Raw genomic sequence first — 24,554 nt, 5'->3', positions numbered from 1 at the left:
GGGCAGAGCTGGGATTCAAACCTGGGCCTGTCTGACCCAAAGCCTGTGCTCATAACCTCTAAGCCATTGTGCCCCCAGCAAGCCTCACAACAACTCTCTGAGATTGGAATTATTATACCTATTTTATAGTTGGGGAAGCTGAGGTTCAGAGAGGGGAATGGACTCATCCATGGTTGCACAGCAAATAAATGGATTTGAACCTAGATCTGTCTAACACTCAAGGTAGGCCCTTCTACCAACCTTGAGGCCTAGGGACCTATGGACCTGCCTGCCTCTATGTTTGTGCAGCCCATGCAAGGTACCAGTTGAGGCCATTGGCCCTTCCCCCTTCTCTTCCCACCTGTAGTTCATATGGAGCTTTGAGATGTGTATGGATACCCCAGCCCACATCCAAACCCTGTCTATTTTCCCTTCCCATTGACCACCCACTGGGCCTAGCAGATGGACCTGGATAATAAGACCACACAATTCCTGCAAGTAAGCTCAAGAAATATGGACAGAGAATTCTGGGTTCCAGGTACCTGAGTGCAGTCCAGAAGGGAGAGGGCCAGAGATCCTGATGGGCCTATTCTCTTGGCCCCACAGACCCTTTACCTCACAGAGAGAGGCCTCTGAAGTGTGATGTCCAGTGTAGGGTAAACCTTCTGTTTCCCAGTACAGCCTATGATATTGCAATTTGTAAAAAGCTGGGCTCTGTGATCCTCCTCCTTTGGCTTCCTGAACTAGGTCCTGCTTTGCAGTGGGGGTGGGGGCTGCAGTGGGGCTGGTGTTCCATGGGCCTGGGCCTTCCGGGTCTCTGGCCAGTGAAGAACGGAGCCTTCCCAGCAAGTGCCGCTAGAAGTGTACACAGACCCTTGGGTCCCCTTCACAATATTTTGTTCATAAGTATCTCAGGATACTTCATTTCTTAGGAAATTTTTAAAAGTATACACTTAATGCATTCTTCCATTCGAAAATTTATAAAAACTTAGAAGAGTAGAGGAGAAAAACATTACCCATAATTATAACACACAGAGGCAGCTACTCTGAACATTTGATGTATTTCCCTGTTCTCTGCATTCTTTTAATCTGATTGAAATAATACAGCACATACAATTTTTTCTTGCTTTGTTCATTTGAACATTTCCCCATGTAATTGCATATTCTTCAGAAGCATCATTTTTAATGGCAACTGATATACCATAATGTACTTAACCATCCTCTCAACATGATGGGCCTATTTTTTTCACTGGTTTTTATTTATTTGTTTGTTTATTTATTTATGGCTGCGCTGGGTCTCTGCTGCTGCCTGCGGGCTTTCTGTAGTTGCAGCGAGCGGGGCCACTGTTCATTGCGGCGCACAGGCTTCTCATTGCGGCGGATTCTCCTGTTGCTGAGCCTGGGCTCTAGGCGCACGGGCTTCAGTAGTTGTGGCACGCGGGCTCAGTAGTTCTGGCTCGCGGGCTGTAGAGCGCAGGCTTAGTAGTTGTGGCGCATGGGCTTAGTTGCTCCACAGCATGTGGGATCTTCCCGGACCAGGGCTCAAACCTGTGTCCCCTGCATTGGCAGGTGGATTCTTAACCACTGTGCTACCAGGGAAGTCCTTCACAGGTTTAAATCATGCTGCAGTAGGCATCTTTGCACATACAGCTTTTAGGGAACTTAGAGCTTTTAGGGAACTGGCCTCGTATAAGAACAATTGTATTCCGCTTATTTCCCCTTCTAGATGGTCCCTCTGGCTGGGTCTGATTCATACGTATAGTCATTCATTTATTAATTCAATCCATCATCACTTTTTTATTTTTATTTTTTTTGCGGTACGCGGGCCTCTCACTGCTGTGGCCTCTCCCGTTGCGGAGCACAGGCTCCGGACGTGCAGGCTCAGCGGCCATGGCTCACGGGCCCAGCCGCTCCGCGGCACGTGGGATCTTCCCGGACCGGGGCATGAACCCGTGTCCCCTGCATCGGCAGGCGGACTCTCAACCACTGCACCACCAGGGAAGCCCTGCATCACATATTTACTGTGTACCCCTGTGGACCAGACCCTGGGAACTGGGGGCACAGGCATGACTAAGACACGGCCCCAGACTGCCAGGAGGCCTCAGTCTGCAGGGAGAATCAGGCATGGAAACGGACACTTTCAAAACAGTTTGATCAGAGCTGTGATGGAGGCAAGAAAAGGATCCTGTGGGAGAACAGAGGAGGGGCTCCTCATCCAACTTAGGGACATTAAGATAAGCTTCCTGGAGGAGGTCTTGCCTAAATGAGTCACGGAGGATGAATAAGAGTTGGCTGGAATACGAAGGGGAACTTCCTGTTAAACACAACTAATTGAGTAAAGTTATTTATCTCTGCTGCTTCCCCAAATCCCACTGAAATATGAGTAAAGGAATAAAAAAGGTAGAAACACAAGGTCTGGGGTGCTGACCAGAAGTGAACTATTCCACCCAGCAAGCCCCAGAAATGCTTGGGAATCAGAGGTACCGTGAAGCACAGAAGGCAGGATGAGGCATGGAACTGCAGAAAGCAAGGAGAATATTGAAAGTCTGTGAACAGACCCTCTTGGCCCCTCCCCGATCCCTTTCAGTCGTGACACCCCTCCCCAGCTCCATCTCTATAGATGGAGGGTGATTCTTTGGAGAAATTGAAGTAGGAGCCTCCAGGCTTGGGGACACCAGGCACAGTGGAGGATGGGGGTGAAACAGGGCTGCAAGCAAAGGGATCTGTACCCTAAAGCAGTGGAACCCCAGCCTCCTTCCACTTGCCTACTTCCAGAACACCAAAGTCAGGAGCACATGAGACAGAAAAAGATTCTTCTCTGGGGAAACTGAAAGGCCCCAGACAGAGAACTCCAAAAGATGACATGTGGGAGTCCTCCAACAAAAGAACAGGCTCTCAGCCCATAAACTCTGTAGTGAAGCCCATCACCTGGCCAGCTCCATCTACACACAGAGCTTCCCATCATGGGAACTGATTGCCAGGGCTCACCAGCCAAGGATCCTTAAGGTAGGTATATTTCATTTTATGTAAATTAAACCTCAGTGTAACTGGCATTAAAAAAAAAACAAGCCTTAGGTAGCCAGAGATGATCAGATAGTACAAGGGTACTTGAGGAAGCCCATCAACCTGCAAGAATGACCCAAAAAGCAAACAAACAAACAAACCAAAAAACTTGGAAGGAACAGAGGTAATGAAGGGAGGGGAAGAAACCTGGGAAATTTAAGATAGTGAGAGCCAACATAAAGATTTCAAGAGAAGGATTAGAAAATAAAGTTGAGGAAATATCCTAGGAAGCAGAATAACAAGGCAAAGAGATGGACAACAGAAGAGAAAAGATGAGAACACGGGAGGATCAGTTGAGGAACTGCAACATCCAACAATAGGAGTTCCAGAAATAGAGAATGGAGGAAACAGCAGAAAGGAAAGGATCAAAGACGTGATACAAGAACAAGTCCAGAACTAAAGGAATGAATATCCCACCGAGTAACCAGCAACATAAATGATTAAAGAAAAACCCCACCAAGGTATGCCACAGCACAATTTCAGAATACCAGGGGTAAAGAGAGGATCCTAAAAGCTTCCAGAAGAAAAATATATCATGTACAAATCAGGAAAAAGAATGGCATTGGACTGCTCAACAGCAGCACTGGAAGCTAGGAGGCAATGGAGCAGTGTTCTCAAAATTCTGACAGACCATAATTTCCAACCTAGAAGCCTATACTCAGTTGAATTATCAATCAAGGGTGAGGGTGCAATAGAGACATCTTCAGACAAAGGAGAGCTAAAGATTTTATGTCCTAGGCCTCCTTTCTCAGGAAGCACTGGAGAATGTGCTCCAGCAAAATGCAGGCATAAACTCAGAAAAAAGACCAAGGAATCCAGGAAACAGGAAATTAACACAGAAGACAGGTGAAGGGAATCCCAGAGTGATGGAGAAAGGAGCAGATCTATGGGCAACCTTGTGCAGGCCTGGAGAGCAACCCGTCTGGATTGCAGCGAGAATGATGTCTCAAAGGAAAAAAAAAAATCTGATGGATTACCTGATGTGTCAGAACACATTGAGAAGAGAAATGCACTACTCACAGAGTTTGGGGAGAATTGATCATATACATGAAGAAAACTAAGCAAGCAAAAAAAAAAAAAAAAAAAAAGAATAGTCATCAACACCAGGGAAAAGAAAAAGTTGTATGGGAAGGAAAATGTAATTATAGCAAATGATTTACTCATTATTAATATCAATGCAGTTATAATAATGTAAGCCACCAATATTGATTTAACCAAAACTTTGTGCTATAACTACAGTGGTAGAATGGGAAGGAAGGACAGTGCACCCGCATAAGAACTGGGGGCTAGAGGTGGTTGTGTGTGTTAGGGAGCCCCACCCTCTCTCTGCACGGTAAGAATTCAGTACATGATATACAGAACTGAAAAAAGTAAATCAAGAAATAGAAGTACGCATGTGTTCCTTAGAAATGAGGAGGTAAATACCCGAAAAAGTAGTTAAAAGACTTGAAAACAGTTTGTCTCTGAGAGTGGGAGTTGGGGGTGAGGAGGGGTAGAGTGGGGAATTTGTGTGTTTTGTTTTGTTTTAATCCTTGCAGTACTATGTGACTTGAAAATCTATATGCGTGTATTACTTTGGTTAAAAAAAATATTTAAAGGGCACACACACACACAAATGCCAAAAATGGATTAGCAATATAAGCGTATACTTTAGAAATATGAAAGTAAGCTCAGAAAAAGGTAACTAAGAGAGTTGAAAAGGAAACTTTTATTTTTAAGATCCTTTCAGAATTTGACTTTTTAAACTAGTTTACATATCACTTTAATAAAATTTAAAATAATTTTTAAAAACATAAAGGGGAGCAAGAGTGTTCCAGGGAACAAATACCAGATGTTTAAGAAAGTAGATGGGAGGGCGGAGTAAGATTTAGAGCTTTGGAGAGTTTGGGGCTCGACTGGCACGGAAGTTTGTGGGAAAATCGTCTGTGGGAAAACTATCGGTGAGAAAATTATTGAATGTTTGAAGCAGCAGAACCACATCAACTGATTTGTGCTTGAGAGATGTCCCTTTAGCAGCCAGTGAGAGAAGGTGGTTGCCCATTGAAGAGACTTGCAGTTAGACAAGTTGATGTTTGGGAGATCAGTTGCCTGGCTGCCCCGGGGCTGGTTCTCAGCTTTTAGAGACTTGTATGATCCCTGGGCCAGGGTACCCACCTCTTTCTCCTCAGGACACTTCTAGGAGGAGCCCTGTACATAGCAGCTCTTCAAGTCTCCTTTAAAAAATGTACTTCTGTTCGTGTCCAATCTCCTTTCTGTTGGACACCTGATTTTGTAGACATGTTGCTCAAATGCTGGCTTGAGAAACAGTCTCTCTTTCTCAGGTAACTTTGCATATCTCGTTTCTGATGCATTTTTTGTTTCTTAGTTTAGGTCTCAGAGGACAACCTTATTTATCCAATTCCAGGTTCTTGGGAGAGAGGCACCGTATTGTGTTCCCAGGCACTGTTTATAGATAGCTTGGAGGGTCAAAATGAGAGGCAGGGAATCCAGTCAGGAGGTGAGAGCAGAAACCCCAGTATGGCAACTCAAAGGCTTATATTCTTTTGAGTTATTCTGCCCTGTTGTCACCATAAGTCCCCCAAAGGTTCAAGAACTGTCGATATTTTGCCATTTATTCTCCCATCTGCCAGACTGCCCCTTGTACCTGGAAGCAGCAACGTCAGAATCCTTGGTCTCATTACATGCCTGCGTTTTTGGTTCAGAAAATATGGTCACTATACTCATAGGCTTCAATCAGTTACTGTTTATTGAGCATTACTCTTGAGGATGGGAATTGGCTTAGACAAGCCTTTTGAGAACCCTGGGGTCTGAAGTGGCCTTCCATTGGGAGAAAGCCATAGGAGTAGCAGAAGAAATCCATCTCCTTTCCTGACATGGATTGATAAAGGGAGGTCTGGTACCCTGGGTCTTTGTTTCTACCCATAGGTAGCTGAACCCAATTGATAAAAGAGAGAAACTTTGGGATTCTGAAGAAACTAAGTATCTTAGGGCCTGAAGATTGGAACTCAACTAACACAGCCCCCTTGTTTTATAGATGACGAACCAAGGTCCAGAGAGCAGTGATTTCTCCAATTCTATGCTGCCAGTTAGGGAATGAGCCATAATAGAGCCCAGCATTCTTTCTACGTCTGTGCTACTTCACAAAAGAATGGCGGTCCAGCTTCATGGAGTAAGGGGTGGATTGACCATTGGGCTGGGCATTAGTCCTGAAGAGGTGTAGGATAGCACAGTGTTAATGATGATGGTTATCTAGATGTAAATAACAATTTGTATACTAAACGCATAAGAGCCTGTAAACCCCTGAGGTGGCATGCACCCCCGCATTGAGGGTCATAAGATGCCGTATACCCTCGAACTAGTAAGAATCAGTCCACAGTGAGGAGAGCTGGCTAATTCACTCTGCCTCATGGCGTGGAGCTCTTTTGCTCCCCGTAGCTGCCATCTTGAGGACTGTAACATCATACAGAAGTGCTTTTGGAGCAGAAGTACACATCTGGTAATCTCTCCTAAGAAAGAGCCTGTCAGGAAGTGCCTGTCCTGACTTTGGGGGACGAGGATAAGGGAACTCACCTTAACGATGCGTAAGTGCCCAGCACTGAGCTGCTGGTGCAGTGGAGCGTGGTGGTAAGAGCGCGAGCTGTGGGGTCCAGGCCACGCTTTGCCCCTACTTGTGTGCCGTGGGGCAAATCATTTCAACTTCTTGGAGTCTCAGTTTCATCATCTTAAAATTGCATGAGTAATTCCCACTTTGCAGGATCAAAGGAGGTCATGTACCAAAAGAGCCTGCCACCCTGCCTGGTACATAGTAGGTGCCCGGTGATTGTTCACATGCCAATGGAGATGATTATATATGTGGCTTATGCTCTGAAGTATAATAGATTGAGGCAAGGGGCCAGTCTGTGAGCAACTTGAGGGTTTATATTCCTGAGTCGGGGCCTGGTATATAGTAGTTTGAATATGTGTGTGCTGGGGGTTTTGGGGTGGGGTGGCGAGGAGACCAGCCTGCCTGGAGCAGAGGGTTTGTGTTAGGGAGAAAGGCTGAGGGGCTTAACTTCCATTCTGTTGACAGCTGGGGAGTCATTGAATTAAGCCCATCTGATCTGGTACCTGTGAATAATTGAGCCAGGCCTGAGAAGAAATCTTGTTGCTGCAGAGTGAGATGGAAAGTTTTAATAAATGTGAAAAGGTGCTCTGTGGCCCTGCTCCTCTGTCCCTTTAGGGGGCTGCAAAGGCTAACGATTGGACCCACTGTTGTCCACTGTGCCAGGCTGAACCTCACGGCCACCCCACCCTCCTGCCCCCCTCCCCTCCCCTGTCATGTCATTTTACAAGTGAGAAAGCTGAGGCTGGACATCGGGGAGTGCCTTCCCTAGGAGTATATGGCTAGTAAGTAGCAGAACTGGAAGCACTGGCCTCACCCACTGCCTGCGCTCCTGCACCCAGATGCTTGCCTGCCCCACCTGGCCGGTGGGTGCTCCATTCACTCTTCCAACAAATACTCACTCTCCCCTCCCCGCGTGTCCCTCTCACTTTGCAATCAGTATAGACGACTCTCCCCCAACTCAGGTCCCCTCACTAAGGTCCCTTCTTGGTTCTCTCACCTGAGGACAGAGCCTATGATGTGTTCATGTCTGTCTCCTCCGAAGTTTGCAGTGGGAGTGGGGGTGGGGGAGGGAGGGGAGAAAAGGAGGAAGAAGAGGACAGAGGGGACAGGGAAGCCACTTCACACACTCTCCCCGCTTCTTCCAAGTGCCCTGGTCCTTCTTCCTCCCTTTCCCCACCCCCAAGGACAGTTCCACTGTTCCTACACACACACACACACACACACACACACACACACACACACACACACACACACATTCTTTTAGGGAGGAACAGCCGGAGGGGGTGTGGGTCGGGTTTCACTCATTCTCTCAGTCCCCTCACAGCTCTCCCCAGTGCCACTCTCTTCTCTTGCCCTTCCTTTGCCTCTGAGGGGGCCTCACAATGAAGAAGGCAGACCAATGTAGTAGAAAGGAGCCCAGCAGCTGACTCACTCACCCCTCTCAGCCTCATTCTTGTCATCCAGAAAATAAGCAGGTTGGACCAGGCAATTGGCAAAGCCTTTTCTATGTTGTTAATAATACCTGGCATTTGTCTGCTGGGCTGCAAAGGGCTTAATCATCCCAACAGCCCTGCAAGGATTGGCCTCGTGTTACAAGTGAGGAGACTGAGGCTCAGATTCCAAGCAGGGAGGTGATTTGCCCAGGTCACAGGGCTGGTAAGTGGCAGAGCCAGTATCTGAGGCTTGGTCTCTCTGTGTTTAAACCTCGGGCTCTGCCCCTGGCCACAGCTGCAGGCTGCCTCTCAGCCACTCCGAGGAAGGCTCTTCACCATGATCCACTAAGCTAGAACATGGTTGGTTCCTGGCACCTCCTCGACCTCACCTCCAACCATTCTTCCCCTCACTCATTCCACCCCGGCCACACTGTCCTCCTCCTCCGTGTCCCAACAACTGGCCAGGCCCTCCGCCACCTCATGGCCTATGCACTGGCCATTCTCTCTGCACGAAATGCCCTACCCTTTGTTTTCACGATGCGTGCTAGGTGTCAGGGCTGCTGCATAGGGCAGAGGGAGGAGAGCAGTAGAGGGCATATGCTGACTGTCGGGTTTTTTCTCTGTTTCTCTTTCAGATCTGATGGTGAGAATTCCAGAACAGTCAGGTCAGTACCTCCTTTCTTTAGTAGTGCTTGGGAGTTGGGGCAGGGACTGGGGTGGGGGCCTCTGGCTTGTCACTTCGGGATCCATGGGAGGGGCGGGGGCCAACTCCAGGGGTTTTGTCCCACTGGTATTAGGGGTGGGGAGGGGGCAAGCGTAGGGAGGGGGTTGAAAACTCTTCCTTAGTCTTTCTGACCCTAGCTGATTTGGGGGCTCGGCTGAACACTGGAGGGGCTCATGGGAGCTACCTAGATGGGAAAGCTGACCTGCAGAGAGGTCAGCTCTGGACCCAGGACCTTCTCCCCCTCCCCTCCCGGGAGAAGGGGACACGATAGAAATGGGGCTTCCCTGGTCTGGCGTTTGTGCTCCACCCTGACCTGCACTAGCCCTGAGTAGTGTGGTTTGGATGGACTTTTGATGTGACACATTCCAGTCATTAGAAATATACCTTATATTTAAGGTAATGTTACACTTAAATATACCTTATATTTAAGTGTAACAAGTGCCGCCCCCTCTTTTTTTTTTGCATGCTTGGTGAAAAAGGTTTACAAGCATCAATCAGTAAGTTTTCAGGGTGTGATCAATCTGCCATTTGGGGGTAAAACTGGGGTTAGGGACAAGGACTATTAGTGCATTTCCCAGGCCTTAACCCAACAGAAGCTTCGTGAAAACACAAGTGTCAAGGATAGGGACTATGTGGGAATGATGCGGGGCTCAGGGTAGGGCCCAGTCAGAGAGCATCCAGGCCAGGGGTGATGCAGTGAGCCTCTGAAATGAGATGGGTCCAGGCAGCAGAGGCATGAGATGGGCTCACTCGGTTCCAGCCAGGGCTGCAACTAACATATATAACACCTATGTGAAGAGTAGAACCCACTGCGTGGATCAGTTGGAGGAATGTTCCCTTTCCACAGGGCTCCTGCAGCCCCTCACCAGGGTTCCCGGCTCAGTGAGTAGAGCACAGGTTGAACTTCAGCCGCAACTCATGCCCTCTTGGCTGTGAACCCTTGTGCAAGGCACTGCTTGTCCAACCATATGCAGCAGCCCAGGTCCTGGTATCCAGGCAGTGGACATGGGAGGGGGGCAGAGGATCCCAGCATCCAGACGGAGGTGCGTAATGAGACATGCTGTGTCCTTGCATCCCAGGCAGGGGGGATGGGATGAGCACACTGGTGCCCTGGGCCAAGGTAGGGGCTGTGGGATGGGAGCACACTTCGGCCAGCAGGAAAGCAGGGGAAGTGTGATAGATACAGTCAGGCCTAGTGTCCAGGCAAGGGGTATATGATGAGATGCAATTAGTCCTGGCATGCAGCCAAGGAGTATGGCCTGGGAACAGCCTGTCCTAGCATTTAGGAAGGCACTGGTCTAGCAAAGGACACTGATCCCAGTGCCCCACTGTGGGTTTGGAGAAAGACAGCTTGGGCTGACTCTGAGCACAGGCCCCCAGGCATCCCCGTTGATTTGCCTGCGACTTGTCAAGGAATGCGACTGAAGGCGTCTCTAGCTCTTCCCGACAGGGGAGTTCCTAGGACCTATAGCTCAGGGTTTTAATAGTTATTATAATCATAAATCATATGATGATGTACGTTGGGCCTTTACAACTTACAGAAGTTGTCAGGGGCTTTCTTTTGTTTGATCCTCCCAGTGACACTGTAGGTGGAACCTGGGCTGCCCTTATCATCATTATTTTACAGTTAAGGAAACTGAGGCTCAGGCTGGTTATGAGTTTTGCCCACAGCCATGCAACTTATTTATGGCTGAGCCAGGATTCAAACCCAGGTCTGCCTGGCACCAAGGCCAGAGCCCTGCCCACGCCATCCCTGCAGGAGCTTTCGACAGCCTTGCAGATAATAATAATCATCCTCATCCTCATCCTAATATTAGTAATCATAGCAGTTATCATTTGCTCCTCACATACTAAGAACTCTGAGTATGATCTTATTTAATGCTCACAACAGCCCTATTAGGCATGGATTGGGATCTCTGATTTACACATGAGGAAAATGAGGTTCCACAGAGGGTCAGTGCCTTGCCCAAGGAAATAAGAGCAATGGGGCAGGGTGGCATCACTCTGACTCATACCCTGGGCTGTCTGCTGCCAAAGCTGGTATTTGTTTTACTGAGATGTACTTCCCGACATCCACCCTGGACCTACAGTCAAGGAGGCTACAGGGACCTTGCAGACTCAGCAACTGTGGAAGCAAGGGTCAAACTTGGACTGTGGAAGGGGCCTAAAATAGCACTTGTGGGGCAAAATCTTGCAAATATGGTGGGAAGATCCTTTAACTTGGAACCAGAGCTGGGTGGGGTCATCTGAGGATGCTCTCAGGACCCGCATGTGAATTCTTGAGCTCACTTCAGTTAGGGGTCAGGGAGAGCTTCCTGGAGAAGGTGGTGTCTGAGCTGGGTCATGGAGGACTGACACGCAGACTGTGTAAGGAGGGCATCCCTGTAAATGAAACCAGCAGGCATCGGAGGTGAGGGGGGCTGGGTGGGGGCAGTCAGTCGGGCTAAAACAGATCTGGGCAGGAAAGGAGCAAGTGTTAAAGTTCAGAACTGGTCTGGTCGGGACTGGGTCACAGATACCTTCTGTCATCAGTGGGAGCTGGGGGAGGCTGGAGGAGAGAGGTGGGGCTCTGCAGCACAGAAAGGGCAGCAACTGGATCTGGGCAAAGGGTTCCATTTATGGCCAGGTCGCTTTCTAGTTATGTGACTTTGAACAGATCTTTTTCCCCCCTGGAGCCCCAGGGTTGTCATCTAATAAACATTGTGTGTGTGGAGGGGAAAGTTTAGGAGGGTAGAAGGAACACGAAGGAAAGGAGCTAGACTTCGGCTGTTGTGGAAGTGGAATGGGAAGGAATGAGCAGGGTCGGTGGATTGAAAACCCCCCGTAGCAGGGCCCAGGCATGAGGGCTTCCAGGTATGGGGTGCCAGAGGAAGTGTGGAGTCTAATTAGAGCTGAACAGCTGGTGTTGCTAAAGGGCTGTGGCCAGAGGAAGGTGCCTGGACTTCCTGTAGATCCATGAGAAGTTGTCAGACTTACAGGCGCCTTAAATCCAGGTCCAGAAAGGGACTGGCGATGGCTCAAGGTCACAAACTAGCTCTCAGCAGAGCCTGCTTCCTAGCTGTGTGTTGTTTGCAAAGTCACTTGGCTTCTCTGATCCTTACTTTCCTCATCTGTAAAATAAGGTCAATAATTCTGACTTCTTTGGGTTGATGAGAGAACTTAAAGCAATGCTCAGCATAAAATGGTGGCTCAACATATTGTAGTGCCCTCCGCCATCCCCTAACCCAATGCATTGTCATTTATGGGGCAGTCAAGCTTGAGATATGTGGAGAGGTGCAGAACTTGAAGACAGAGGGGCAGGAGGGGCTGACACCTCCGCCACCAGAAGAGGAGGGAGCCCAGGCCTAGAGGTGCTACTGCTGCAGTGAGGGTCTGGCTGGAACTTGGGGGCCCTGGGGACCAGGCCGGGGTTGACAGGCACGCAAGGATGAGAGCCAGAGGAGGTGGCCTGTTGCTAGGGAAGGAGGGAGGAGGCGGGGGAGCTGCTGACACCCGCAGAGCCAGGGACGTCCCCATGGCAACAGGAGCCGCTGCTGTCGGGAGGAGAAGTGGGAGGAGGAGCCAATGCTGGCTCTGTTCCCAGAGGAGGCCTCCCACTCTGGGCCTCAGTGCCCCCATCTGTCCAACGGGAGTTTGGATTAGGTAATCTCTAAGATTCTTTCTTGTTTTGACGTCCTGGCAATCTGGGGTAGCTGAGACCTCACAGACCTTCCGTGGCTCCCCCATCCACATGTCCAAGACACTGCCAGTCCCCAGAGCTGCCCCAGCTGCTTCCAAATCTTCCCTCGCGTGCTGCCTCCTGTTCAGCGCAGCCTGGTTGCCTGCCCTGCCCAGCTCTCTGTTCCCACCACTTCCTTTTCCTGGAACCTTGTCACTTACCGCCTGCTGAATGCTCTCTGGCTCTGGTGGGTCCAACTCCAGCCCTGTGCACTCTGGGGTGCCTTCCCTGACTGCTTCCTCGCTCCTGGGCTTCTTTGGCCCCACAGGTCTGCGCTCCTCCTGCTATCCTTAGTAATCGCTGCTGCAATGCATGGAGCCACTTCTGAGAGCTGGGTTCCCCTTGACAGGCTCAAATCATTACAGTAAATTTATGGTGTCATATTGTGAATCCCCATTTTACATATGAGCCAATGCTCTGAGAGCTTATGTGGCTTGTCTGAGTTCCCCTGGGTCCTATGTGGTGGAGCCAGGCTTGGAACTCAGCTCTGTATAATTGCTGCTACCCCAGGCCTGAGGCAGGGCATAATTTATCAGCGGCAGCAGCACTTACTGGGTGATAGCTAAAGCCCATATATGCTGGCCACCATGCCGGGCACTTTACCTGTGTTTTCTCACTTCATCTTCACAATAATCCTATAGAGTATATATTCTAGTCACTTTACAGGTGAGGAAACTGAGGCTTTCAGAGTTAAAATAATTTACCCCCTCCCCCCCTCCCCCCCATAGAACTCAGATCGGAATCCAGACCGTCAGAGTTGCGGTCACCATGCTATACCGGGGTTAACCCAGTTGTTTTCCAGAAGCACGAACAGAGCATTCCCTATGTACCAGGCCTGTGTTGGGTGATCCATGGGGGAGATGGAAGCGGGCTACAGACACAGATGAGCCAGCTCTGGCAAGCCCAAATGGGAGTGTGTTGATGAGGAGAAGCCAGTTGTAAGGACAAGAGGCTGGAGGGGGTAGAACTTGAATCTGACTGTGGGATGGAGGAGGAGGGAGGTGGGGGGGGAGGGAGATGGGTAATTTTCCCAAAGGAGTTACCTTTTTCCAGGAAGCTCACGAGGGGCAAGAAGGGGTAAGGGGGTCCTCCTTCCCCTTCCTGTTAGTGTTCCCCTGCCCCGGCCTGGCCCAGCCCCAGGAAGTGGGTGACCCCTAAGCTGGCTGCATGCCTGGTTGGCACCAAAATAAACTTGCCTTCTCTCTCTTTCCCTCCCCTCCTCTCTGTCCCCTCTGTCCTGGCTTTAATTAGCAGCCCTGGGGATGAGTCACTTGGCAGCTGGGGAGGGAGGCTGCTCAGAACCCAGTTGAGCCTCGGTTCCTGGCCCGAGCCTCCCGGGCAGCACCACTGTGTTCTTGGTGTGGCTCCACATCTGTGCGGGTGTGAGGAACGCAGGGGCAGCGCTGCGTGCTGGTGGGTGTCCATGCACGGCAGGGTGTCTCCATAGAAGCAGATCTGGTTGTTGCTGCATTTGTCTCGGTGTCCACTGAATGTCAGTGTATGTGAGTGTGCGACTGTAGCATGTATCTGTGGTCGCAACTGTCAGGAAATGAGGGAGCATTTGGGTGAACAAACACAAACGCTTTATAATTGCATTCACCCCTCCCTACCTAAGTGTTCTTTATGCGTTTTTGCTTATGCAAGCCCTGCACTTATATCCCCAATTTTCCCTTGTCTTAGTCTGGGTACACTTTGTTGCAGGGAACTGAAACCCACTCAAACGCGCTCAAGAATAAAGGGTGGTGGTGGGGAAACTATTGTGAGGCTACATCTTACAGAATCTAAGAGCAGTAAATGATGTATAGCCAGGCCTCATGCCAACTGGAAGTGGGACCAAGAAGTCAAGGAGGAAAATTGCGCGCGCTCTCTCTCTCTCTCTCTCTCTCTCTCTCTCTCTCTCTCTCTCTGTCTCTCTCTCTCTCTCTGCATCTCCCTGGCTCATGCGTTGTCTCTCTCCATCTTTCATGACTTGCCTGGTCCCTGTCATCTCTTTGTCACTGACTCCTCTCTCTGGACTGGCTTCCTCTGCTCTCAGGTGGCCGATGTGGCTGCCAACCTAGAAGCTATGTGACCTTCCAGCTTCAGGGCCCACCCCCATGGAACAGCACCGTTTCTGTCCATCCTGTGGTAAACGAGGTGGCAAGGGGCTGTAGGTGGGAGTGGATTCTCTTAGAAGTGGGTGAGGGTAGAGGTCAAATACTCTGGACTTGGTGTTTCTTCTACAGTGCCCACAGCTTTTATGTGTTCACAAGCGAGGTCAGAGCCTGGGGAGTAGTCTGCTCAGAGGCCCACGATTATAAGCTTGCTCGTCCATCAAGGTTTTGGTTCCTACTCTAATGCAAGTTGACCTTTGCTCACTATGCTTTCAAGTTCCATGCTCTTGCATCAAAATGCCCTGTTTTATCTAAAACTTTCCCCTTATTTTGTGCCCAAACAGCCTTTAAGTGCACAGTGAATATTACCATCGCCACCAGTGTGCGGTGATTTTCATAGTCTCAGAACAACTGGCATAATGCTACTCATGGTACAGCTGCTACCAAGTTCTTGGTTGTTTCAGGAATTTTCACATTTTATTAGTGCAGTGACTGAATTTATAGTTATCTTCAGTATAGAATTACAAGCACACATTATCAATATTATCAACTTGACGCTCGAGCTTACTTTTCCATTAATACAAACCCTGCAGTTTTTACATTAATTACAGAGGGAACCTTAGACAGGTTTTCACCTATGAGTAAAGAGTTTGGAACCAGCTGTGCACGTAATGACTGTTCTCCAGATGTAGGGGCAATGCCCATGGCTCTGAGCTCGGCCCGGGCCTTGCATCCTCTGGCCGAGACTGGAGACTGCCCACCTCCTTAGGGAGCTCCTACTTCTGGCCTGGCACATAGCAGGTGCTGTTGTTATTTTTTAATAAAAATGATAGTTTTCTTATTATTGTTAAGTCCATCTTCCACATATAGGTGGTAAGCCTGAGTGGGAGAGATCATCCCAGGCTCAGGGCAAAGCCTCCTTCAACTTAATAAATGCTTTGATTCAGAAAATGTGTACTATGTATCAGGTACTGTTAAGGAGCATTCCACACACCTTATCTTTAATCCTTCTGGCAGCTCTGCCAAGTAAGGGTGATTGGATCCACGTTACAGAGGAGGAAACTGAAACCTTGAGAGGTAGAGTGACTTGCCCGAGGTCATCCATCCATCTGTCCATCCATCCATTCACTTAGTCATGGGACAATTTCTTGAGTACCTACAACATGCCAGGCACTGTGCTAAACTAAATGTGGTTGATACAATGATGAATAATAGAATCCTGCTCTGAGGAAGCTCACCGTCTGGTAGGAAAGCAGATAAGGAAACAGACAATTACAGGCGAAGTGTAGGGTGCTGTGGGAGAACCTCAGAAGTGTACCCAACACAACCTGAGGGTCAGGGAGGCTTCTCCAAGCTGACATCTAAACTGTGACTTGGTGGATGAGTAGAAGTTAGCCTGGTGAGGGGTGGGGGGTGTGTGTGTGAGGTGAAGTGGAGAGTGTTGCAGACAGAGCAAAAAAGTGTGCCAGGGCTGTGGAGCAGTGTTTGGTACTTGCATTCGTGAAGAACTGTAACTGGATCTGCAGTGGGATGACGCTGTCATGAGAGATAATCTGGAAAGGAGGCAGAAGGTAAATTGGGAAGCTGGGACTGGGACCCCGGTCAGTTAGACCCAGAGCCAAGGAGCTGCAGGACCCAGGAGCAGAGTTTCCATGCTTCCCCCGCCTGCCTGGTCCCAGGGGCCAGCCTGGGCCAGCCTGGCTAGTGCCAGCGGCAGGCCAGGATTCCAGTGGCCACAGTGCCCTCTAGTGTCCAGCAGCCCATCTTGCAGCCTCTACCTCAGTGTGGATTGTCTGTCTCTCAATACCTGCTGACCTGTTTGACTAGGTGCCCTGTGCCGGATGCTGGGGACACTGGAATGAATAAGACATGGTGTCTGTCCCCACCGAGCTCCTGGACCAGAAGGGGCAACGGCATGTGAATAGACAGCGCTGGAGAAACGCAGGGTGGGAAGGACACAGGGGAGGGATCCCAGAGTCAGGTTCCCAGAGGGCACCACCTCTGAGCAGACTTGTGAGGAACAAGGGGGAGCTAACGAGGTGGGGAGGTGGCACTGGGGGCAGGGTGGTGGGGAACGGTCTTTTGAGCAGAGGCAAAGGTGAGGGCGGACAGCAGAGTATGGCAGAGAATGTAAGCACTTCTGTTTGGGTGGAGCACAGGTTGAAGGTGGGGTGGGGGGAGGCTGAGACCACGGGGAAGTGGTGGGGAGGGGCAGCTCACAGAAGGTCCTGGGATGCCTGACACTAGCTCATAGTCAGCACTTAGTGAATGGACTCATATAAGGAGTTTCCCTGCCCTTTTGGGATCACAAACCCATCTGAGGATCTAATGAAAGCAATGTTCTCCCCGGAAATGCACTCATACTCACTCATATTTTTCATACAACTTTAGGGGCTTCAGAGACACTCCCCGCCCCAGGCCTATCCGTGAACCACAGGCTTCCAAATTCCTCTTAGTATAAATACTGAAACCTTATCAGGACCTCCAGGCTCTGCATGATTGGGCCCCCGCCTACATCTCCAGTCTCGCTCATCTCCCCTTTGCTTTTTCCACTCAGCCACGTTGGCCTCCTTGTAGTTCCTGGAAATACCACCTCAGGTCCTTTGCCCAAGTTGTTTCCTCTGCCTGGAACACTCTCCCCCACTACCTCCACTTTTTGCCCAGCTTAATTCCATTAGTGGTTGAATAATGTCTGTCTCCTCTCACTTGAATATGAGCTCCATGAGATCGGGACATTGACTGCCCTTAGTCACTGCCGTATCTGTCCCCCAGCTCAGTGCCTGGCTCACAGGATCTGTAGTGTAAGTGAACGAAGGCCCTGCCAGTGCCCTGCGGCTGGGTCAGGCTCCTCACCCTTAGCTCCTTCTTCCCTTCAGCCCCTAGAGGGTTATCACATGAGTCGCCCCAACAGGCTCAGATATGCCTGAATTCCAAGAGTGGCCCAGATGAAGAGGTATCTTCCTAGAAATCTTCCCCTGCCTGAAACAAACAGGTTTCCCAAGAGTCTCCCCTACCTCCCTGGGAGAAGGATCATACTCTCTCAGGCTCAGACTGAGACTTTTCAGCATGTGCATATGTGTCTCATTGAAACCTCACAAGAACCTGTGAGATAGGAGTTGCCACTCACCTTTTACAGATGAACAAACCGTGCCTCAGAGGGGTTACCCAGCTGAAAAGTTGTAGAGCTGGGACTTGTACCCAGCTCTGCCAGGCACCAAAATGTAAGCTCTTTGCCTCACCAGAGAGGGGAAGGGGCTTGCTTAAGGTCACACAGCATCAGCCTTAGGGCCAGGACTAGAATTTCTGTCTCTCAACTTCTGCCAGGCCAAGGTGAAGGTTTGGGCCACAGGTGCCACCCTTAGGACAATAACTGCAAATGGGCACAAGGTGTGGCTGCCACAAGAGCCAAGAGAGTTGCTGAGGGAGAGAGAAAGAAAAGCAGGGGCTGAGACCAGAGCAGAGGGAGAAGAGGCCATGAAGAGCCCATAGATGCCAACTTTGCGGTGGTCCATAGGGCCTATCTCTCTCAGCAGCTTTGGCTTTCTTGAGAGGAACCAGCTGCCCCGGCAGGGAGGCAGGAAGGCAGGAAGGCAGGAAGGCTGGCCTGTTGCCTGTCAACTCCTATTCCTTCTAGATCACTGGCCCCCTGGCCCCTCCCAGGGATGCCTTCTGCTCAGAACAGCCAGGGGCCTGGGCTCTGGGGCTGTGAAAGGACAGGAGCCCTCTGAGCTGGATCTGGGGTACTCTTCAGGAACCCCACACCCTTCAAATCCTCCAAATTGTCTCCTTTCTCCAGCCCCCCACATAAGGAGGAGAGAGAGATTACTGTGGTAGGTCTTCAGGAACCCCACACCCTTCAAATCCTCCAAATTGTCTCCTTTCTCCAGCCCCCCACATAAGGAGGAGAGAGAGATTACTGTGGTAGGTCGATGGGGATTCTAGTTTGACTGGCTGTATGAACTTTAGTAAGACTCTTCCCCTCTCCAGGCCTCAATTTCCCCCTCTGTAAAATCAGGTGGGCCAATTTCCTTGGAAGAACAGCCTCTAGATTGTGAATGGCGTGTCTTCTGATTTTTGCTTTTCTCTTTAGGGAGCATTTCTCTTAGCCAGTTCAGAAAACAACGCAGAAGAAAGTGAGAGCTTATTGCAATGGTCAAGAATATCGGCTGGGCCCTCATCTTGATTTCCCCAGATGGGTGATTTGAATTTTACTTGAACTGGAGCATCCCAGCATAACCACCACACAGAGTCTCTTTAACTCTGTGGAAGATGAGAATGTTTGTGAAAAGCTTCTATAGAAAGGTTTCTGTATTCACAGGGCAGCAATATGGCCAAGGGGACAGAGTCCTGATTTGGGAATGGCCAAACCAGGTCCTGATCTTGGGGTTCTGCTACTTACTAGCTCTATTACCTGTGCCGAGTTACTTAATGTTTCTACATCTCAATTTTCTCTTCGGGAGAATAGGGCTAGTGACATGTACTTGACAGGGTACTTGGGGAGATTCCAACAGAGGTGCATATAGTGAGCACAGCCTGAGGTTTGGCCGAGAGGAGTCACTTCAAGCTCTCAAAGCTGCTTCCTCGTACTAGGAGTTCCCAGCCCTCCTGGGGGAGCAGGGGAAGGAGCAAAGTTTCCAGTTGCAGTCTGGCCTATAGCCCAGCAGGCCTGGCCCCGCCTCCTTGGTTCCTCCTTCTAGGGAAGGGCTGGGGAGGAGGGGGTGGCAACAGCGGTGGAGGCACCGCCCTGGCCAGGGGGCCTGCCCTCGGGACAGGTCCAGACCCATGGAGCCCCCCGGGAGGAGTAGCAGGTAGGAACCTGGCCCCCACCCCCAACCCTGCAGCCCGACCCCCTCCCTTCCTGCCCAGGCCTGGACCTGGTCCCTGGGCTGCTGATTCAGCAGCCTCCTGGCTTCCTGGTTCCTGGCTCTCCTCTTGGATTCTTGGAGGCCTTTGGCTTGGGGGAGGGAGCCAGCTCAAGTGGGTGAGCCCAGGGGCATCTGGGTGCCCAGCTCTGTAAGAACCCTGGAGCCCTGAGCAGCGCAGTCGGTGGCCTGTGAGGGGTGTGATTGGTGGCTGCCCTGGCACCTAGCCTGGCGCTGCGGGGCTGTCCACAACAGCTGAGACTCTCTGATACCAACATTCCAGCAGCCTAAGGGTCTCTGAGTCTCAGGTTTAATGAGTCAAGGACTTGGGCCAGTGACTGGCACTTAGATGGCACCTGAGAAACAGTCGTTCTGCTGATGACAATTATTCCAGAGGCTCTGATAAGAAGAGTATCAGATTCCAGGATTCTCTGTTAAGGTTCTAAGATTTAGGCATCCTCTCCAATTCGCAGCAAGCGAGATAGTGGGCAGCTGGCCTGGCCTGCAGCCACATCTCCTGGCCTTTACTTCGGCTCTTGAATGGCCAGGCCCTGACCACAACCTGCCTTCAGGGGCTCGTGGGGGGCAGGGGCTGGCTGACCTGGCACTCACTCCCAGTATCTGCCCTGTGCTGGGTAGGGCAGGGACAGGGCCCTCGGCCTCACTACCCTGCTGTCTCTTCTCCCCCTTCCCCTTCTCTGGACTTTAATCGTGGGAAGCAGGAGGCAGAGGGGCCTTTGGACCCCACGCTAAGGGTGGGAGCACAGCGCTGGGGGGCGGAGCTTGGGCCCTGCCCCAGGCTGGGGGCGCAGCACTGGCCTGAGAAGCAAAGAACCACCCTGTCCTCTGGCTCGCTGGGCCCCACTCGCCCATTCAGCCCGAGTCCCATCCTGTCACCAAGACCACTGAGACCTTGTCAGCTCTCCTCCGCCCTCGCCTCTCCTGTCCTTTGCTCTGGCACTCTCTGCCTCTCCCCGTCTTCTCTCTGTGTCTTTTGTCTCACCCTTTCACTGTCTTCCTCCTTCTCTGTCTTTCTCCTTTTCTGTCTTGTCTCTTTCGGTTTCTCTCTGTCTCTTTCCCTCTCCTCCTCCAGTGTCTCCTGCACCACCCCCACCCCACCCTGGCCTGGGTTCTTCCCCTGCTTTGGACCCAGAGCCTCTTTTCTCCCCATCCCTCCCTCCTTTCTTGTGAGGGGTCTTCTCTAAGGGGGAACCCCCCCCCATACACCTTTTCCCTTTCTCTTTCATCCACCCTTCCCTCTCCCCTCTTCCCTACCCGTGGCGTCTGGTGTGAGGAGGGCTCCCTTCCCCCTTCCCTACTGTGGTGTCCCAGTGTCTCTGAGGCCGAGGTCCCCACGGAGTCACCTGGAACACAGGAGGCCCAGCCCAGCTCTTTCGTCTCTGCTGCCCCCTGTTGTCGTTGTGTTCTGTTTGTGGTTCGAGTGCCGTCCTCTCTTTCTTGACTTTGTGGTTTTTTCTTTTTTTCTTCCTTCCTTCCTTCCTTCCTTCCTTCCTTCCTTCCTTCCTGCCTGCCTGCCTGCCTGCCTTCCCCCTCTCCCTCCCTCCCTCCCACCCCTCCTCTTCCATTCCCTATCCTCCACCACCCATTCCTCCCAGTCTTCCCCTTTCCCCTACCCCACTCACTTTCACCTCCTTGTCCCCATTCCCCACCCTGCCTCTCCCCTCCCTCCCTGTCTCTCTCTCTGTCTCTCTTTCTCTCTCTGTCTCTTGCTGTCTCTCAGGTCCACAGCGTCTCATACTCTACACCAGTATTGCTGTCCTACTCAGGTCCTTGACTCCATGAAGCTTACCCCCTCAGGCAGGCTGGCAGAGAGCAGGTAAGAGCTAGACCCACCCCTCCCCCAATCCCTCACCCCTCCAGACAAATATCAATATCATTGCCAGCCCCTCCCCCATCTCCCTCTAGCCTCTGGAGTGACTGTGGAATGGGTGTCTGAGCGTGTGAGGAGAGTGACTGGGGGACCAGGCCAGAAGACCAAAGAGGACATTCACAGCCTGTTTGTAGCTTGTCCTTCCTTAAAAATCCTTCTCTAGTTGCCTTCCCCCCCGCCCCCGCCAAGTGGGAGTGGTTGGTCCTAGAATATATAACATTTGAGCTGTTTTGTAGGATGAGTAAGAGTTTGTCAGTTGGATAGGATGAGGAAGGGTGTTTAGATAGAGAGAACAATCTGCTTATACTTTTGGGGAAGGAGATTATTTCCAAGTTAATTTGAAAACACATTTTACATTTTCTGATTATAATGCAATTAAATAAAATATTAATAGCAATGGCAAAAAGGCTAGGTCCATTTGAAAGTTTAAAAATACTTGTGTTAAAGAGGAAATAAGAATGGAATTTATGGACTATTTAGAATAAATGTCAATTGAGAATGTCATAGATCTAAACCTATGGGATATGACCATGGGGGTTCCCAGAAGAAAGTTTGTAGTCTTAAATGCTTTTATTAGAGAACAAGACAGTTTAAATGAACGAATTATTCTGATCAAGAGTCTAGAAAGTTCTAGAAAAAGAACAACCAAAAGAAAGCAGAATCAAGTCATTACTATATATAAAACCAGAAATTAATGAAATAGAAAACAAAAGGTTTGATAAGCTAAGAGGTGTTTTTTGAAAAGACCAACAAACTAGACAGACCCTCCTCTGGCAGTTATGATTGAGAAAAAGGCAAGAAAGCATAAATAAAATAAGGTATGATGAAGGGGATTTAACCACAGATTCAGAGTATATGAAAAAGTCATAAGAAAATGCTTTGTGTAATTTTATACCAATAAATGTGAAAATCTAGATGAGATGGGTGGTTTTCTAGGAAAATATAAATTACCAAAATCACTTAAGGAGTGGCAGAAAACCTGAATAGAATGGAACAGTATAGAAGAAGTTTAAAAGATGGTCAAAGTTTTCTCCTCAGAAATGGTACCAGGCCCAGCTGGTATTATGGAATTTCAGGTATCATGGAAGTTCTATCCAATATTGAAAGATCAGCTAATAGGAAAAGATGGACAGCTTCCTAGTTCATTCTAGAAGGCTGGTATCACTGGACAGGTTTAGACAAAAAAAAGGAAAACTATAGTCTAGCCTCACATATTAATAGAGCAACACATGTTTTAAATTACAGATTCTCCAACTGAATCCATCAGTATATTAAAAGAAGACTGTATCGTGACAAGTGAAGGTTTGTCCCAGGAGTGCAGGGATTGTTCAACATTAGGGAAGCTGTTATTGTAATTGATTATACTAATAGTTATACAATCTTTTTACTCTATCTCCATAAATGCTGAAAAAATAATCTGACAAAATCACACATCCATTCTTGATTTAAAAACCCTTAGTGCCTTAGTTATCTCTTGCTGCATTGGGGTAATTTGTTAAACAGCAATAGATAACTAGTACAGTAAACTAGGAATGAATGAAAACCTCCTTAACTTGGAAAGAATTTTTATCAGAAACCAAAAACAATCATCAAATGTAACAATGACGTGCTAGATAAATTTCCATTCAATTTGGGAACAAAATAAGGATGACTACTATCACTGTCACTAACCAGTGTTTTCTGGAAGTTTTAATCATTGGGATTAAAAAAAGAAATAAGTGGTATAAATATCAGAAATAGAGTCAGAATTAGCATTATTTGAAGATGATATAGTTGTCTACTTAGATAATCAAAGAGAATAAAAGGAAAAATTATTAGAACTAGTAAGAAAATTCAGTGAGATGGGTAGATACAAGATAAATATACACCCAAACCATCAACTTCTCTAAATACCATCAATAACTAATTAGAAGACATAATAGAAAAAGATTCCCATTCACAATAGCAAAAAAAAAAAGATAAAATTCCTACGAATTTATAAGAAATTTAAAATACTTCTCTGTAGAAAACTAAAATTTCGTCAAAGGCTATAAGACTTGAATAAATCAAGAGTCATATCCTATTCTTGGACGGGAAGAATTCAATATGGTTTAAAATGACATTTTCCCCCCCAATTTGATCAAAAGATTCAATGTATTTCTCATTAAAATTTCAGTGGTATTTTCTTTGGGAATTGTGCAATTGGATTTTAAAGTTCATTTGGAAGAGTAAATGCCCATGAATTACTAAGAAAATTTTGAAAAAGAAGAACAATGAGGGGGGACTTGCCCCGTTAGATATAAAAACTTACCATAAATCTACAGAAATTACAAATATTATATCATCACAGAAATAGAGGAATACATAAATGGAACAAAATAGAGAATTTAGAAACAAACCCATATATTCATATGGGAATTTAATTTGTGACAAAGAATGCATTTCAGATCAGTGGGAAGTCAGTAAATAGGATGGGACTATTAGCTACCATTTGGAAAAAATTTAAGTTAAATCCCTACCTTGTACAAAAACAAATGCAAAAAATAAAGCTGTAAAAGTACCAGAGGAAAATCCAGAATATTTTTATAACAGGGTGGAGAAGCCTTTCTGATCAGGGTTTAAGAACTCAGGAGCCATAAAGTAAAGAGCAATAATTTCAACTACATTAAAGTTAAGAACTTCTGTGTGGCGAGAGATACTATACACAAAGTTAAAACAGAAACAACAGGCTAGAAGAAAGTATTTGCTACATAGACATCAGGCAAAGGTTAATATCTCTGTCTATATCGTCTCCTGGAAATCAATAAGAAAAAGGTGCCCTACCCATTTAAAGTGGAGAAATAACGTGATTTGACAATTCAGAGAAGTAGACAGCTAATGAGTGAGAAAGGATGTTCAACCTTACAAATAGCCAAAGAAATGTAACTAAAACAACAGCGAAGTACTAATTTTAAAGTACCAGAATTTAAAAGATTGAAAGGGTTGTGACGAAACAGAATCTCTCATATTCCTTGATAAGAGTACGGATTGGTTTCATTTTATTATGGGACCAGTTTGTTAGCTGCCCCCAGAAACTTAAATGTGCATATACTTCCAAGCTGAGAACTATGTCTTAGAGTTAGGTTTCTCTAGAGTTTTACTACTAGGTAGACCCCAATTTGGCCAGCCAGAGGCCTTTTCTAAAATACCCCAACCCCAGCTGCAAACA

At 48.6% G+C, this 24,554-nt stretch overlaps 1 protein-coding gene across 1 annotated transcript in view; it reads left to right on the top strand.

The window, feature by feature from the left end:
• The window catches only part of IQSEC2 (IQ motif and Sec7 domain ArfGEF 2), a 74,213-nt gene that overhangs the window by 15,330 nt on the left and 34,329 nt on the right, over positions 1–24,554 (top strand). Inside the window, exon 2 of the mRNA XM_065900377.1 lies at positions 8,715–8,744. Within this exon, the coding sequence (XP_065756449.1) occupies positions 8,715–8,744 (30 nt within the window). The remainder of the gene's footprint in view (positions 1–8,714; positions 8,745–24,554) is intronic.

This window comes from Phocoena phocoena, chromosome X, assembly GCF_963924675.1.
Source record: "Phocoena phocoena chromosome X, mPhoPho1.1, whole genome shotgun sequence".
Taxonomy (NCBI): Eukaryota; Metazoa; Chordata; class Mammalia; order Artiodactyla; family Phocoenidae; genus Phocoena; species Phocoena phocoena.
The sequence above is the reverse complement of the archived record's forward strand: the minus strand, read 5'-3'. Positions and strand labels throughout refer to the sequence as shown.